Source organism: Canis lupus, chromosome 36 (genome assembly GCF_011100685.1).
Source record: "Canis lupus familiaris isolate Mischka breed German Shepherd chromosome 36, alternate assembly UU_Cfam_GSD_1.0, whole genome shotgun sequence".
NCBI classification, from domain to species: Eukaryota; Metazoa; Chordata; class Mammalia; order Carnivora; family Canidae; genus Canis; species Canis lupus.
Window position 1 is genome coordinate 25,040,500 of NC_049257.1, and position 18,949 is coordinate 25,059,448.

The 18,949-nt window shown below is 37.9% G+C and overlaps 1 protein-coding gene across 2 annotated transcripts in view; it reads left to right on the top strand.

Annotated features, from left to right (window-relative positions):
- The window catches only part of ITGA4 (integrin subunit alpha 4), an 80,017-nt gene that overhangs the window by 35,602 nt on the left and 25,466 nt on the right, over window positions 1-18,949 (top strand). For both annotated transcript variants that reach the window (XM_038585021.1, XM_038585020.1), the window contains exons 13-17: window positions 374-419; window positions 808-962; window positions 3,824-3,978; window positions 15,945-16,094; window positions 18,254-18,330. In XM_038585021.1, coding sequence (XP_038440949.1) covers window positions 374-419; window positions 808-962; window positions 3,824-3,978; window positions 15,945-16,094; window positions 18,254-18,330 — 583 coding nt within the window. The remainder of the gene's footprint in view (window positions 1-373; window positions 420-807; window positions 963-3,823; window positions 3,979-15,944; window positions 16,095-18,253; window positions 18,331-18,949) is intronic.

The following is an 18,949-nucleotide window of genomic DNA, read 5'->3' on the forward strand; positions in this document are numbered from 1 at the left end:
TGTTCTTGAAAAAATGAAAAGCACACATGAAAATAAATCCAACGTAAGATGCCAAAAAGAAAGACTTTTTTGAGAGGAGATTCCTGGGTGAATGTTTTGTGGTTTAAAAATGTTTTTTCCATAAGCTTATCTTTATGTCCTATTTTTATCATAAAGTTTGTTTATATTGTGAAAGGATGAATGTTATTCTAGATGAATAGACTCAGACAAATGTGGAATGAATCCTACGATGTAAGTATATCTTTTCCAATTAATTTTCTGTAAATAGTGTTTTGATATAGTCAAAAGGTGTTACCTAGTTAAGTATTTATGGCTGAAAAGTAATTCGCTCTGACTAATGATGTTCATTAATCTGTTGTTTTTCATCCTCCAGATGTGGCAGTTGGCGCTTTTCGTTCCGATTCTGCTGTGTTGCTAAGGTAAGGTTGGTGCATTTCACTGAGTGATGACAATCGGGCTTGGTTGTAAATGATAGGAGGTAATTTTTAAAATCCACAATGGTGGTGACCTCATAGTGTGCTTTTGTTGTTGTTTGGTATTCTAAAATGTTATTGAACTTTAGGATACTCATTCCACCCTACATGGCTATTACAATTAAATCATCAGGCAAAGTCAATATTTTTAGGGATTTAAATAAAAACGTCTCTTGATTCATGCACAGAAATGTAATTGAGAATGCACATAGTGTCAGTCAAGCAAGTTCATGAAGTTACTTGGACAAGGGCAACTGACCAAACAAATGCAATTTTTTTTTCTTAAGGTACAATAATCCTGCAATTAATACTGCTGATTTTGTTTCTTTCTCAGGACAAGACCTGTAGTGATTGTTGAAGTGTCTTTAAACCATCCTGAGTCAGTAAATAGAACAAATTTTGACTGTGTTGAAAATGGATTGCCTTCTGTGTGTATGGATCTAACACTGTGTTTCTCATATAAGGGCAAAGAGGTCCCAGGCTATATTGGTAAGGGTGCCCTTACAGAATTGACCCTGATTGGCGTACCCCACTCATTCTTCTCCCTCTGCTCGTTCTGGGCCCTCACTGTGTTTCACCTTAGAGGCAGATACACCCCACTGCCTCATCTCTCGGGTTCTCCTGCTATTCTAACCAGTGAGTGTGGCACCGTTAGAGGCCATAGGTATCTAGAACTTACTACATGAAGGAAAGCAAGAGTATCCCTTGCTGTGTTAGGGGGAGCTAAGCTGAGCTTACTATGTAAGAGAGAACATTACCCCACAGCTTCTCCTCTGTTGGACTGGGCTCCTCGTGTAGCTGGATCTGGCTTACGTTGGAGGGCCTGAGAAAAGAAGAGTCTTTCCTTTCTATTCTGTCCTCTGAGTAACGGAAGATGCTTGTCTCAAATCAAGACCCTGATTCCAATTTCCACAAATAGCACACATCTCTAAGGATTTTCTGTGACTGTCAGCTCCTGAGCGCCAGGTCCTTCTCCCTTTATGTAGGTAGCTCTCCGTTGTCTGCTCTGGAGGAAAGTAGCATTGAAAAGGCTCATGCAAAACTGGGGTTCATCTCAAATCACATATATGTGACTCTGTGAATATTCCTTTTTTTTTTTTCAAGCAGGTTATGTTCCTAATTATGTTACACTTAAGCTAATATTAGAATAACTACTAAGGAAACTAGCCAGTGGTAGGAGAGAAGCATACCTGGGCTTCTTACTTGGACGTTAATAATCTATCAAGTTCATGAGCCATGCAAGACCCTACCAAGAGTTGATCGTATTCAGGACTCTGCAACCTCTCATCCGTCCTCTAAAGGTCGTGAAGGGTAGCAAATACACTGAATCAGACCATGGATACTTAACAGAGGTCTCAGTCTGAATTGGCCTGTAATGAGAGGTACAGAGTGAGCCTGGTGTACCTACTTTAGATCAGACTCGTTTTTTATTTTATTTTGTTTTGTTTTGTTTTATTTTATTTTATTTTATTTTATTTTATTTTATTATTTTTTATTTTTCAGACTCATTTTTTAATAGTGCACTGCAGAAGTGCTGGCTAGAACTACAGTAGTAGGACGTTGGGGGGGGGGGTGGCAAACTGTAAGGTTGCAGATCGGAGAAGTGGCACTTCCCAAACACGACCCCAGTAACACAGAAAGGCACTCACCCCGGTGGATGATCTGAAAAACACACGTTAAACAGATAAAAACTATTTCCCTTTACATAAAATCAGTGCTTGTTTTACTACTGATTCCATTGTGACCAGGTATTTTAAAAAATGGTGGAAAACCAGTATATGAAACCCATAAATAATCACAACAGTGTTACAAAAACGAGCTCTACGGTCACATAAAATGAGTCCTTGGGAGAAATAATTCACATGGTAAGCATGTTTATAAAACCAAGATGTTTTGCCACTTACTGCGAGTGGATTTTTATTCACCCTTTTTTTTTTTTAATTTACCTTTTTGTGTGAACTCACAGTGATGAATGGTAGATAGCTATTTCAATTGCAGCTCGACCTCTGAGGCACTGAATCTCAGTGATTATAATTTTGAAGCCAACTGATTTGGACTTTGCTATTTATTTCCTAAATAAAAGAAAGGTTAAATGATTTATTTGAAATTTGTAGAGGTAATATACATTTTATACTTAGGTTTCCTTGAAATAGGTAGATAAAATCCTTCCAGGAGAGACAGTCACTCCTAAAATATGAACAAACACTTCAGGAATTACATAAATTCTTTAAAATATCACTTATGAATTGTTGCTCCTATATAATGAGTGATATCTCCACAGACTATTAGAGATAGCTTGTTTTGCAAAGAAGCAATATATTATTTTTTAAAACATTTTATTTATTCATGAGAGACACAGAGACAGGCAGAGACACAAGCAGAGGGAGAAGTAGGCTCCCCGCAAGAAGCCCGATGTGGGACTCGATCTCAGGACCCCGGGGTCACGACCTGAGCCAAAGGCAGACACTCAACTCCTGAGCCACCCAGGTGCCCCACAAAGAACCCTTTTAGATTTATATATATATTTTTTAAAAAGGCTCTCATTTTCTTAGTAATAATATCTGGCTTGGAATTTTTTTTGGTTACTTGTTAATTTTCCTTATATTTTTGCTTATTGAGGATATTCTTCAGCAGATGATTTATGATTTGAAGTAAATCTTACCAGATGGCCAGACTATTGAGAGAATGTCTATATTTTCTGCAAATTGACACTGGAAGGTCAAACTGGAAGCCAGTAAAAAACAGGGGAGACTAATCATGGTCTAGGGCTAGAAAAGGAGACCTCTTTGCGTAAACTATTCACAAAGCTTTAACTTCTGAGTCCCTTGTTCACACTACATTTTTAAGAATAATAAACAGCAACCTCTCAAGTCAGAAACAAACAGAAAGAAATGAACCTAACCATATACAAAATTATTTACATAACCACACAAGACAGAATTATCGCAAGTAACACGTGAGTGCCATGTTCTAAGCACTCCAAAGGAATCGGAAACTTAAGATTTTTCATTAGTAGTAATAGTTTTTAGTATTGTAGTTTTGAAACCTTTATATGCAGGAAGATTAAATAACTAAAGATGTTAATAGTTACGAGTAGAAACCTAGAGAAACACGTATATGTTTTTTGTAACAATCTTTGCAATTTTCATTTTTAAACTGTTTCCTCTCCCACATTTTAGGTTAGTTTTTAAAAGCCATCTTCAAAAAGAGAATTTAAGATATTTCCAGTATTGGATATAACTTTGACTCTTTTGACTCAAGAAGTAGTAAAATAAATTAAATAAAAAAATAATAATAAATGCTTTTGAGTAATTATTTATATTAATTGCAATTCTCTCTACATTTTGCAGTTTTGCTTTATAACATGAGTCTGGACGTGAACCGGAAGATAGACTCGCCATCGAGATTTTACTTTTCTTCTAATGGAACATCTGATGTGATTACGGGCAGCATGAAAGTGTCGAGCAAAGTGCCTAACTGCAGAACACATCAGGCGTTTATGCGGGTAATGTAAACTGGTTTTTATTAATGAGTATGTAAACCTCAGCGTTGCCACTACAGTCAAGTTCCTATTGCGTTCGTATCTTTCTGTAAAATGTGGTTAAAAGCAAGTGTAATCCCCGCTTGGACTCGCTGACCTGTTGATTGTTCCAGAGCTAAAAGGTTCCACAGTCCTGTGAACCTGCATAAATCAGACTCCACTTTTTTCTGCATCTTCTTTATTTCACATTTATCACGTTTTACTGAGTCACTTTTTTTTTTTTTTTTAAGATTTGCCTTTTCCTTTCTACAACTGCTATTTTCTTATTCCTGTTTCTCCACTTCCCTGGAGATGTACGTATCGAGTAGCTCCGCTGAGCCTCCGATTCCCCTGGTGTAGGGTTTTTGTAGGGTGGGAGAGCAAGCAGGGGAGCTGGATTGGTTTCCGATGCGACTCTAACGAAGCGGAGTCCAACAGGACCGCGTTTGGATGAGGCCTTTGTCCCCACGCCAGCATTGTCAGTGATGTCAGTGGGAACGCGCACAGTTGCAGCGTGGTGGGGATCATCTGTGGGCCGGGACAATGGCTCTCAGGATGTTCTGGGGTATGTCCTGCCAAAGCACAGCCGATTTCCTGTTCCTTTTATTAAAACACGCGTTCCCAAACTGATCATCACATTCCTCGCCTTGGTCACATTTTATCATGTGAAGCAGTGCCAGGTCTTTTTTCATTAGGGAATGGTGTACTTCATCAGAAAATCTATTGTCACAAAAAAAGCCAAACTATTCCCAGGAGCCCTTTCTAGGATTTCAAATGGTAGCCTCAGCTTGGAACTTAATTTTCCCTGAGATACTTATTCCAAGCGAATGCAAACAAGCATCAAGACTCGAATGCTATTAAATGCTAAGAGCAATAATCCCCTATGCTGTTTTCTCATTTCCCTTAACAGTTTTTATGGTTGTACTAGAATAAATCTATTAGATGGGCGAGAGCCAAAAGTATAGACTGATATTAATGTAGCCATCATTTATGTGGGAGGGATTAAAGAGAGTATTTTTTTATAGTTGTGATTTTACTTTAGGTTAATCAATTTTGGAGACTGACATTGAGACCGTTTCAGGGGAGTAAACGGGCCAACACTAGACCTTCAACAAGAAGCATATTGTGTTGAATTTCTATAAACGACAGGAAATCCCCCGATGTGTGTAGTTGTAGGCTTCCTGACATTGCCCTAACAGGCACGGGTGCATCAGAATTGTACATTCTCATCAGAATAATTTGCAGTGGGAACGACAATCTAGCAGAGGCTCGTGTGTTGCCGACGCACCCTGGTAGCGATCGTTACTGGTATCTCTGGGTGGCAGCGGGTGACAGCCGCCGGCTTTTGACCGTACCGTCAACGTCCCGCAAAAGCACTTACCCACCCCGGGATTGGCACACGGTAGGGATATTTTTAAAAGTGACGGGAACCGTTATTAAAACTCGAAGCCGCTCTCGTCGTGATTTAGGAAGGTGTGGGAGGGTACCGAGGGCACCCCCCACCCCTGGGTGGTAGCTGGAGGCCTTCGGGCGCCTTAGGCCCGCTGTGCTTCTGCAGCCCAGGGGAAGGGGACAGGGACCGAAAGGCCTCTGCTTCTAGACGACCGTGGAAAAGACGAGCAGGGGGCTTGCCCTGTCCCTCTGTCGTTCGCAAAACCTGTGCATTTAACATTATGCTCCCCAGGCCCACCAGGGCGTTAGGGGGCCTGCTCAGGGCTCCTGACAGCGGCCGGCGGTGCCTGTGAATTAAGGAGCCCGGCCACCGCCCCCGCCCCGGGCCTGCTCGCCGAGGGCACCGGCCTGTGCCCGTCCCGCAGAGGCTCCACGTCGCCCTCTGCCCCGGTGAGTCGGTAGGTGCTGGGGCTCCGGGTGGTGCCAGGGCCGCGGGAGACGCCTGGGGCGCGCTGAACCGGTACGATTGTAAAGTTCATACTATTCCAGACGGTCGCGGGGACTGCACAGGGCAGGAAGGCGGGGTACAGGGCACCGTGGCGCCAGGGAAGGGATGAAGGGCGCCTTTGATTCTTTCCACTGGGGAAGCCTAACTAACGGACGGTGTCAGGTTAGGTCTGGATGTCCAACATGATGATGCGGCAGCGCCCACCCGGCGCGTGTACCCTTTTTTTAATTTCAGCTCCCGAGTAGTTAAGCTCCAGTGTCCCATTAGCTTCGGGTATACGAGATAGTGACTCATCAGCTCCATGAATTACTTGCTGGTCCTAAGTGCACTCTTGATCCCTTTGGCTGTTGCACGTGTGCCCCCGACTTCCCTCCCCCTGGTCTCTGTATTTAAGAGCCTGTTTTTTTTTTTCTTTTGTTAGTTTGTTTTGTTAAATTCTATAAATGAGTGAAATTGTATTTGTCTTTCTCTGACTTATGGTATTTAACATTATACTCTCCGGTCCCATCCATGTTGCTGCAAATGGCAAGATCTCATTCTTATTTGTGACCAAGTAATATTTGTGTGTGTGTATGCACGCGCGCGCGTGTGTGTGTGTACACCACATCTTGATATATTTGCCTAAAAGTGGACAAAAGCTGCAATAAACATAGCGGTGCATATTTTTTTGAATTAGTGTTTTCATTTTCTTTGGGTAGAAACCCCAGTAATGGAATTCCTGGGTCATAGGGTAGCTCTATTTTTAATTTTTGGAGGAAGCTCCATATGGTTTGCTAGAGGGGCTGCACCACTTTGCATTCCCAACCTATGGTCCATAAGGGTTGCTTTTTCCCCTATATCCTCACCGATACTTGTTATTTATCTTTTTGATTCTAGCCATTCTCACAAGTGTACGATTCCGATTCTAGCCATATCTGTCGCTTGTGGTTTTTTGGTTTTTGTTTTGTTTTGTTTTTTTGTTTGTTTGTTTGTTTTGGTTTTTAGATTTTGTTGATTTATTCAACAGAGAGCAAAAGAGAGAAAGAGGGAGTGACCACAAGCAGGGGGAGCAGCAGAGCAAGAGGGAGAAGCAGGCTCCCTGTTCAGCAGGGGAGCCCAACTCGGGGTTCAATCCAGGACCCCAGCATGGTGGCCTGAGCCTAAGGCAGATGCTTAACCAACCGAGTCACCCGGGCGCCCAGATCTTGTGGTTTTGATTTGCATTTCCCTGGTGATGCGTGCTGCTCAGCACCTTTTCCTGTGTCTGTTGGCCATCTGTATGTGGTCTCTGGAGAGGTGTCTGTTCAGGTCCTCTGCCCATTTTTGAATAGGACCTTTTTTTTTTTTTTTTTTGGTGGTAAGTTCTTTATATATTTTGGATAGTCACCCTTTTAGGGGTATATCCTTTGCAAACATCTTCTCTCAGTAGGGTGACTTTTTGTTTTGTCAGTGGTTCCCTTTGCCATGCAGAAGCTTTTTATTTTGGTGTAGTCCCCGTGCTTCAATTTTTGCTTTTGTTTCTGCTGCTGCAGGAGACATGTCTAGAAAAATGTTGCTACAGCTAGTATCAATCAAATTACTGCCTATGTTTTCTTCTAGTGTTATGGTTTCAGGTCTCACATGTAGGTGGTTAATCCATTTTGGGTTTATTTTTGTGCAATGTGCAAAAAAGTGGTCCAGTTTCATTTTTTGGCATGTCGCTGTCCAGTTTTCCCAGTACCCTCTGTTGAAGGGACTGTCATTTCCCTACTGGGTATTCTTTCCTGCTTTTTCGAAGATTAATTGACCATATAACTGTGGGTTTACTTCCAGGCTCTCTGTTTTTTGACCTATGTGTCTATTTTTGTGCCGGTACCACACTGTTTTGATTACTGTAGCTTCATAATATACCTTGAAATCTGGGATTATGATACCTCCAGCTTTCTTTTTTCTCAAGATTACTTTGGCTCTTTGGTGTCTATTGTGGTTTCATACAAATTTTAGGATTATTTGTTTTAGTTCTGTGAAAAATGCTTTTGGGTATTTTGATAGGGATGGCATTGAATCTAGATTGCTTTGGGAAGTATGAACATTGTGACTGTATTGTTTCCGCCAATCCGTGAGCATGGAGTATCTTTCCATTTATTTGTGGCATCTTCAATTTCTTTCATCAATGTTTTATAGTTTTCAGAGGACAGGTCATTCACTTCCTTGGTTCAGTTTATTCGTAGGTATTTTATTCCTTTCGTGCAACTGTAAATGGAACTGTTTTCTTAATTGCCCTTACTGCCACGTCACTATTAGTGTATAGAAATGCAACTGATTTCTGAATATTAATTTTGCATCCTGTGACCTCACTGAAAACATTTATCAGTTCTAGTAGTTTTTTTGATAGAATCCTTAGAGCTTTCTTTTTTTTTTAATAGCCTTTAATTTTTTTTTTTTTTTATTTATGATAGTCAGAGAGAGAAAGAGACACAGGCAGAGGGAGAAGCAGGCTCCAAGCACCGGGAGCCCGATGTGGGATTCGATCCGGGATCTCCAGGATCGTGCCCTGGGCCAAAGGCAGGCGCCAAACCGCTGCGCCACCCAGGGATCCCTCCTTAGAGCTTTCTATACACAGAATCACTTCATCTGCAAATAGTGAAAGTTTTACTTTTTCCTTACCAATGTCAATGCCTTTTATTTTTTTGTCTGACCGTTGTCTTGTTCCTGATCTCAGAGGAAAAGCTTTCAATTTTACACCATTGGGTCTAATGTTAGCTCTGTTTTTTTTTTTTTTTTAATATTTTATTTATTTATTTATTTATGATAGACATAGAGGCAGAGACACAGGCAGAGGGAGAAGCAGGCTCCATGCTGGGAGCCCTACGCGGGGCACAATCCTGGATTCCCAGGGATCCCTGGGCCAAAGGCAGGAGCTGAACCACCCAGGGATACCCCCCTGGGTTTTTTAATATATGGCCTTTATAATGTTGAGGTATATTCCCTGTAAATCTACATTGTTGGGAGTTTTTATCATGAATGAATGTTGTATTTTGTCAGATGGTTTTTCTGCATCTGTTGCTATCATCATATAGTTTTTAGCCTTTAGCTTATTGTTTGAGGTTTCACATTGATTAACTTGTGAATATTGAACCACCCTTATTATATCCATGGGATAAATCCCATTAGATTGTGGTAAACGATTTTTTTAATATATTATTGAAGTTGGTTTGCTAATACTTTGTTGAATATTTTTGCATCTATGTTAATCAGGGGAAATTGGCCTGTAATTTTCTTTCTTTGTGGTGCCTTTATTTGGTCTTGGTATCAGGTTAATGCTGGCCTCATAGAAGGATTTGGAAGTTTTCCTTCCTCTTCTATTTTTTGGAATAGTTTGAGAAGGATAGGTATTAATTTTTCTTTAAATGTTGGGTAGATTTTACCGTGAAGTCATCTTGTCCTGGACTTTTGCTTGTTGGCAGTACTTTGATTACTGATTCAGTTTCATTGCTAGTAATTGATCTGTTCAAATTTTGTGTTTCTTTCTGATTCATTGTTGGAAAGTTACATGTTTCTAGGAATTTATCCATTTCTTCTAGATTGTCCAATTTCTCAGTATATAATTTTTTTCATAATATACTCTTACAATCCTTTGTATTTTTGTGGTGTCAGTTGTTTCTCCTTTTTTCATTTCTGATACTGTTTATTTTGGTCTTCTCTCTCAGTTTTTTCTTGATGAGCCTGGCCTAAAGATTTATCAAATTTGTTGACCTTTTCAAAGAATCGGCTCTTGGTTTCCTTGGTCTTTTCTATTATTTTCTTTTTAGTCTCTATTGCATTTGTTTGTGCTCTGATCTTCACTATTTCCTTCCTCCTACCGGTTTCTGGTTTTGTTTGTTCTTGTTTTTCTAGTTCCTGTAGGTGTAAGGTTGAGTTGTTTGCTTGAGTTTTTTCTTGTTTCTTGAGATATGTCTGTATTGCTATAAAACTTGCCCCTTAAAACTATTTTTGCTGCATCCTGAAGGTTTTGGACAGTAGTGTTTTCATTTTCATTTGTTTCTATGTATCTTATTTTTTCTCTTTGACTTCTTGATTTGCCATTCATTATTTAGTACCATATTGTTTAGCCTCCATGTGTTCATGGTTTTTTTCCAGTTTTCTTATAACTGATTTCAAATTTTGTATCCTGTGGTCAGAAAAGATGCATGATATGATTTCAGTCTTATTAAATTTACTGAGACTTGTTTAGTGGCCTAACATGTGATCTCTCCTGGAGAATGTTCCATGTGCACTTGGAAAGAATTTGCGTTCTGCTGTTTTTGGATGGAATGTTCTGTATATATCTGTTAGGTCCATCTGGTCTAATGTGCCATTGAAAGCCATTGTTTCCTTGTTGATTTTCTGTGTGGATGATCTGTCCAGTGATATAAATGGGAATGTTAAAGTCCCCTATTATTATTGTATTCCCCTCAGTTTCTCCCTTTATATATGCTAATAATTGCTTTATGTATTTTGGTGCTTCCATGTTGGGTACATAGATAAAATTATTACATGTTCTTACTGGCTTTTCCACTTTATTTAGTGTCCTCCTTTGTCTCTTGCTACAGTCTTTGTTTTAATCTATTTTTCTGATAGAAGTATTGTGGCTGTAGCTCCCACACACACACACTTTTATGCATGTGTATGTTTTTTATCCCTTCATTTTCAGTTTGTATGTATCTTTAGGTCTGAAGTGAGTCCCATAGACAGCATGTAGTTAGGTCACATTTTAAAAAATCCATTAAGTCACCGTATGTCTTTTGATTGAAGCATTTAGTGCATTTACATTTAAAGTAATTATTGGTAGGTATGTATTTATTGCCATTTTATTGCTTGTTTTATAGTTGTCTTTATAGCTCTTCTCTGCTCCTTTCTTCTCTTGCTCTCTCCCCCTGTGGTTTGATGGCCATCTTTAGTGTTGGATTTCATTCTCTTTATTTTTGTGTATCTATTATAGGTTTTTGATTTGCAGTTACTATAAGGATCATATATATACATCCTAAGTATATAGCAATCTGTATTAAGTTGAGGGTCACTTAAGTTTGATCCCATTCTAAAAAACACTACATTTTTACTCCCTCCTCCACATTGTATGTATATAATGTTATATTTCACATCCTTCTATTTTGTGAATTCCTGACTGATTTATGTAGATAAAATCGATTTTACACTTTTTGTGTTTTACACCTTTGTATGAAACCTCCATATTGGTTTCATTTATGATTAATCTACTACCTTTATTGTGTGATTGCATCTACCTGTGAAATTATTCCTTTTCATAATTTTCTCCTAGTGGAAATGTTTAATTTTTTACATCTTACAGTGTTTTATCTATTGAAATTCTCTTCTATTAGACATCACTTTTCCCTATGGATGTGTTCTCCTCCATATGTTTATATGACAGTGAATCTCTGTCTTTGCTGTATTTATATTTACAACTTTATTAGATCTTTGTGATTTCTAGTACAAATTCTTAGAACAAGGGATATTTTTGAGGGTACTTTGATTTAGGGAAACTCAATTAACAATTGGCAGCAGTTTTTAGGAATGTTGGAGCAGCTACTGTGGAGTTGAGACTTCCCTTAAGGCTTTTATAGATGATATTTCTTAGGTGATCTTGATGGAATGTCTGCATCAGAATATTCACTGATGTCTGAGAAGAGAAGGGTGGTAAAGTGGGATAACAAGTGGAGTAACACGATTCTCACCCTTCTAGCAACGTTTCCAATAAAAGCTAGAAATATGTAGCTTAATCATCAGACTGGGAATGCCTGTCCCCATTGATAGCTGGAGACCCAGTGATTTCAGTGGCCTTAGCGTGCTGTATGATTATGAACTCAACCTGCCTGCATATATAGTAGATTAGTTCGCTCTCTCCCTTGATTTCTCAAATTTCTGTAGTAAAGGAATTTTATTATGTAAGTCTTTAGGTGACCTCCATCTTTTTCAGTATAATCAAGGAAATGAATGTATGGTTTGATTAATAAATATATTTTATGTGTATTTTATATATTTATATTAAGGTATACAAGGACATAGCTCAGTGAAGTGCCATTTGCTCCAAAGCAATTATATTTTAACCACAGCAGGCTATTGACTGATCCATATATGAATACATTTCTACTGAAAATCTAAGTACAAGCAAACTACACAACTATCCTGATGTTATGGTAGTCAAGAAGTGGATTGATTATTCCAGCATATGTTAATTCTTTGTTAGAGTGCAAAGTCTTTGACAGGATATTACCTTTTGCATGTTTTTATTCTTAGAGGTACTGCAACTCATTACATATGGCAGCAATCAATATTTTTAAAATTTATGGACAATGTGTTCTCAGTGCTATTTAAAGAATTCTATAAGGGAAAATCTGAGATTGTTCTATTGGTGTTGTGATTAGAGCACCTGTTTTGGGGGGTGCTGTCCTTTCTCAGGATGTTAGTAGTGCCAGGTACTGGCAATTCTCTACTTTCTGAACCAAGCTTACCAGCTAGAGTGGTAATCATTACTGTTGGTGGTGCTGGCTTCATTGGCAATCTGTGCCTTCTGTCTTACCTCCTCCGTCCTCAACCCATTTCCCACACTGGTAGCAGAGGGGTATTTCAAAAACATAAATCTGATCATATTCCTTGCTTAAAATTCTTCTGTGTAAGGCTTTTCTCATCCTTTTTGGAGTGTAGATTAGGTGACCCTTCTCCTTCTATATTTGTTTATACATCCATCGGAATGCTCATCCCCCACACTGTGTGTGGATTTATGGGTCATGGACTGTGACATTGGTATTGACTTTCAGTTTTGTCTCTCCAGCATCCTCTACATAGCAGACCCATGAATGGATACATTGAAATGTCTATACCTCAGTATCCTTTTTCATCCAGTAAACTGTATAAATATTTCTGGCTCCACTATTATGTTTTTTTTTCCTTCTTACACACAGTAGGAGGACATGGGCCTACAGCTCAGTTTTCAAGTGGCCATAAATACAAATTTCTGTAAAAGTCTAAAGAACGTGGACTTTGTGTATTTCAGACATGTGCTAATTTGCACGCTTGTGGGGTGCCTTATTTTATGTAATTATCTATAAAAATGGGGCATGGAATCTTCATTATTTCTAATACAGGTAGCACATGCCCGTCCAAGTGAAAAATTTTAAGCAAATTTACTATTTCTCTCCCAAATACTTAATTAGTCACTTCAAGACATTTTTGATATTCTAGCCTTTGTCTTTAGGTGGAGCTGTTAAAGTTAAATAAGTGTGAATATCTGTCAAATACAGTTCTTGCAAGAGTGCACGTACATTTTATATATTGTGAGAAAAGCATAATTAATAGCTAATTAGGATAATGAAAGTAATATACACCAGATGTAGAGAAGACCTTGTGGAAAATTAGTATGAATTAGATAACATGTGATTTGGTCAAAGCAAGCTTGTTGAGAAGAATTAAAACAGTGGACATGTGGAGGGACAATCAGTGGCTGTCTAGCTCCTACACCTAGGGAATAATTTAATCAAGTTTGCTATTGTAATACTCAGGGCTTCAAGCTGTTCCGTTTTCACAAGTTGATAACTTGGGATTTGGGCCTTGATTTGCAGCATTCCTATATGGTCAAAGTTTCATGTTGAGATGATCACTTATCAAGTAATTTAATAAAATCATCTCCATGTATAAGAATGGAAAAGTAATAAGAGATCTTGAGCACTCTGATTCATGCTCCAAATCTTCCAGGTACCATGTGATTAATACAAATTTAATACTTGGTGTCTAACTCATTTTCTGCTTAATGTTCATTGACTGGCAATGTTCTGATTTCCTTTCTTTTTTCTTTTCCTTCCAATTGTTCACCTGAATTTATTATGAAAGACTGAAATTCATTGATTTCTTGACTGGTTTATATAGCTATATTTTGAAGCAACATATATGTAATAGGTCAATATCTAACATCTATTGAGATCTTAAGTGCCAGGCATTGTGCTAAGTATTTTACAAACCTCATGCCACTGAATTCTCATAACAATTACTATAGGTATCACAAGAATTGCCATTATTTCCATTTGCAGATGAGGTAACTGAGCCATAGACATATGAAATAATTTGCCCAAGGTTATACAGATAGTATCGTAGCCGTCCATAGGTAATAAAAACCTGGTCCACTAACAGTACTTACTAGAAGCTCTATTAATGATACAGTCATAGATCTACTCAGGAACTGAATGAATATAAACCTCAATTATGGCTTAAGGTAATATGTCTAGCCCTGGTACAAACACTTGACTCTCTCTAATGGTCAAAAGGAATTTAGTTGAATTTACTTTTTTAAAATGAGAAGACCCGGGGCTCCTGGCTGGCTCAGCTGGTAAAGCATGCAAATCTTGATTTCAGGGTTATGAGTTCAAGCTCCATGGTGGGTATAGAGATTACTTAAAAATACAATCTTAAATAAATAAATAAAGTGCAAAAACCTGTGGATTGGGTATTTGGAAGGTAGAATCAAACTGTGATGTAAAAGCTCACACATCAAAGTATAGCAACAATTCTGGTATCAAGAAAAGGAAAAAAAGGAAAGCAAAAACTGCATAATTCCATGTAGCTAGACTATATCTACTGATTGTTAACTGCCTTCTCCAATCCCGAGATCATTTCTACATTTAATTTTTGTGGTGCTTTAGATACTTGTTTTATAAATTTTCCATCAACATGTCTTATTTCTTGCACTTTGTCTTCTGAATTCTGATCTAAATCCTCATAGATTACATTATCAGTAAAATCTTCCTTGCCCACCTACTTACATAAGGAGAAAAAGAAGTCTGTTTTGTTCACTATGCTTTGAAAATCTCATTTCTGTCTAGAGAGGGCTGGGTTAAGTTCTAAGAGGTACCATGTTTTATGCATTACCTGACTTCCATTTTTTTTTGTTTGTTTGTTTTCATAGTCTTGAGATTTGAGAACAACTACTTTCAAAGTTACCTTCCTGTCAGCTATTTTACTGTTTGTGCATTTATGTATAGTAAAAAATAATTTGGGTAGTATGTGGTACAGTCTTAACATGGAGGCTAGTGAATAACCAAATGAAAAAATAATAGTTTTTAAGTAGAGAAAATATTTTTAAAAGAAAAAAATCATGCCTGCACGTAAAAATTCAGATTAAAATATGTGAATTGACATTCAGTGTAATGAACTCGAAAGCTGTTTTTCTGGGGACCGAATACAATGAATTTTAAAAGTCATTCAGAAAGGCTTTTTGGCCACGTATAAATAAGATTAGGAATGAGAAATGCTGTGTAAAAATTAGTAAGCAATTAAATTTAAAAGAATATCATGCAGAATGGATCTCAAATGGTACAATTCCTGTGGAGTTGATAAACAATCCAAGAACTTTCTTTGTGAAGTGTAAAACCACAATAAACTTAGGGGGGAAAAAAGTAACAACTAATAAAATTCAGTAAAGTAACTCAGATAAAATATTAAATATATAAAACAAATAACTTTCCCACATACGATTTATGACCTACTTAAAATATGATTGGAAAGCCTCCATGAAGAATGGAAAAAAGGATATTTTTCATGATAAAGATGAACTCAAATGAATCAAATTGAATTAAAATGTTACTGAGACATATAAAAATATAAAAAGAAAAAATAAATGGAGATTTCCTATTTATACAAGTTTACCACAGGGAAAGGTTAAATAGAATGAAATGTTGATTAGTACTTTGAAGCCATTTACAGCAAATTTATAATGGAAAACGCTTATGTTAGGTCAAGTGATTAAAAAGTCTGCATAGAAAATACCATGAAAGAAAATATGTCCAATTGTTAAACTATATAACTAATACAGGATGTATTCTTAAAAATATTTTCATATTATTTGTGTTTTTCCTAATAAACATACTCGCTTTTATAATTTGAAAAAATAGACACTGTATTTTAACAATTGAGATGAAAAGGTAAATACTTGGTTTACCTTTTCCATGTTTGACAATAATGCAGAAAAGGAGGAACTTTCTACATAGGTCTTTTTTTATTTACAGGCTTGTTTCTATTTCTAACTTATGGTTTTAAATTCCCTTAGAAAGATGTGCGGGACATCCTCACCCCAATTCAGATTGAAGCTGCCTACCGCCTGGGGCAGCACGTCATCAGTAAACGAAGTACAGAGGAATTCCCACCACTTCAGCCAATTCTCCAGCAGAAGAAAGAAAGAGACATAATTGAAAAAACAGTAAGAATATTTTCCCTTATTCAAAACATTGTGTGCCTGTAACTGAAGTAAATTTTTAAAAAACATTGCATAATGCTGGGGAAATGAACTATCTTGCTGAATTCTTTAAACATTTTTTACGATTTTTTTTAATATAAAAAGATTTATGGTAGGTCTTGTTTTCCATTTTTCTTTATTTTTTATATTCCCTTTAGGATATTGAACTGAGTATTTTTAAAAACATGCATTTAGTCCCAGCAGTGGCTTCCCATATACATGAGATGTTAATTTTCTCTCCTTGATACCTTGCCCATGAGGAAAAAATCTATCGCTAGGGGAGTGCTTATAATGACAGTGAGTCACATTCATGAGGTTTATCTTCCTCTTTTTCATTTTCTGTCTCCTTCTCTCTCATTTGGTCTCCCTCTCATTCACTCTACCCAGATTCACTCGTGTCTTGGTAGGCACGTTCCCTTGCTGGCTTTTACTCATTTATAAACATAAGAATTACTGTTACACAACAATTTCTCTTTCAAATTCAACTGTAGGCTTTTCAGCCACGTCCCAGGACCCACTGCATTTTGAAAAAGGGATCGTGCATTCTAACCAGTAGACAGCCTTTTCTAGTGTATCCCCAGATATCTCCCATTCCACTAGCAGTGTGTTCATTCCCACAAGTCCAGTTGTTTGCACCTTTACTGTACAGCAGCACAGAGGCCTAGTCAACAGGATGGTTGGGGGCATGGTAAAAATGTTCATTAAGGCATTTGCTAATGCCACGCAGACTGTAAAAGGCAGAAGCCAGGGGACACTCAAAGGGCTGGTTCGTCCTAACTGGTCTAGACCGATTGCTTCTAAGTCACTTGAAGGCATTTGAGCTTAGGATCCGTACTCTCTAGGCTAGAAGGCTAGGTCAGATGAACATCATAACTTAAGGCAAGTTTTCTCGATACCCTTATGAATATATGTATGGAAATCAGTGTTTTTGCTCTTCTTTTGAACTTTAGTTGTCAATATCAACTCTTCTTAAATATGTTTAGGTATGAAAAACACAATATTTGTAAATTCATAAGCCAAAACCTTAGCAATTTGTAGTTATATTAGAGCAAAATTCTACCTTTCGATTTTTAGAGCAACATGCTCTATGAGTAAGAGGGATAGAAAAAAATCATAGTAACCTAATTGTTTAGGGAAAGATTTACCCTACCCTCCTGCTTCACCAGGTCGAAGGCAGTCTGTGGTCTGACCCGCTATTTGACAACATGCTAGTCACCGTCCATTAAATGAGCCTACCTCCTCCTCTGACTTTCTAGATTTAGCATCTCTCTCTTTTTACCTATTCTGCTCAGCTTCCTTTTTATCTCCATTCTTTTGTCTATCTATATGTCAGGTTTTCCTATGTCCCTTTTAGTATCTCTGGGTCCTATTATAATGCTCCAAGTTAAATAAATTCTGGAACCCTTAGGGTCAACTATCACTTAATTTTGTTCAATGTGTCCTCAAAGTAAAATGTCTAAATTTCTACTTTTATTTTTTAATTTTTTATTTATTTTGAAAGAGAGAGTGAGCAAGCAAGCATGAGCCGAGGGGTGGGGCAAAGGGAGAAGCAAACTCTATATTGAGTAGGGAGCTCAATATGGGGCTTGATCTCAAGACCCTGAGATCATGAGCTGAGCCAGAGGCAGTTGCTTAACTCTCTGAGCCACCCGGGTGACTCCATTTGTTGTTTCCAATTAATATAAGCTTATTGTCCTACCATCTGTGAAAAGTAAGTGCCATGTTTATTTGTAGTAAGTGGGATCAAATTGTAGCACCAGAAAAAAATGAGAGGAATTCAGCAGAGAACATTCTGGAAGCACGGGTTTTAAATATTTATCCAGAGTTTGATTAAACTCATTTTTTTCATAACAATTTTAAAAGAAACAATACTTTTTTTCCCCATTTAAAAATTTAGGCTTTAAATTTATCCACTGGAAGAATTAGTTCCTTTAGCCTTCCAGTTATCCTCTGAACCTGTGACTCATCCTCAAACTGAACTCTTCCAAAGGGACAGGATAAGGCATGATCAATTTTATTTATTTTTCTTATGTATCATAGATGTCTTATTCTTAAAAAAACAAAACAGGAATACACCTACTTGTCGAACTAATGTAAAAAATACTGTCCTATTTTATTTTCAGATAAACTTTGCAAGATTTTGTGCCCATGAAAATTGTTCTGCTGATTTACAGGTTTCTGCAAGAATTGGATTTTTAAAGTAAGTGTCGTTTAGGGTTACTTGCCAAGGTGGGCAATGGGTGTGTGCTTGGGAGTTCCAAAGAGGGGAAAAAGTAAGAACTGCCCCTGGGGGATTAGCAGTGTTCAAAGAATTGAACAAGAACACGTCCTACTGAAAGAGGTGTAGGGATCTATGGATCCCTCACAGAACCTATATACTCAGAGGTGAGCACTTTTTGAAGAATGAGAATATGTGAGCCACCAGGGTTTTGTAAAGCGTGTTTTCATCTTTTACTGACCACTCAGAAGGTATTTTGGGATTTGGCTGCGCCTTGGGTTATCATTTTTGTAGTTATGTTTTAGACATTTGTAAATGCCTATTCATAGAGTTTTGGTGGCAAAATGAGCTCACGTTCACTAACATAATGCTTAGTGGTTGGTTTGGTTCTGTCATCCAAAAACTGATTACGTAAGTCAGACTGCTGTACGAAACAAAAGAAATCCCTAAACGTATAGGACACACTTGAAAGGGAATAGGGCACCTTGCTTGTCTCAATTCATGGAGGGGAAGTCATAAGAGGAGACACGCGTATCCGGCCTACCCAGGCCACGGTGAGAATCAGACAAACGTTAGTTGTTGTTACTACTTTGTCACGGGA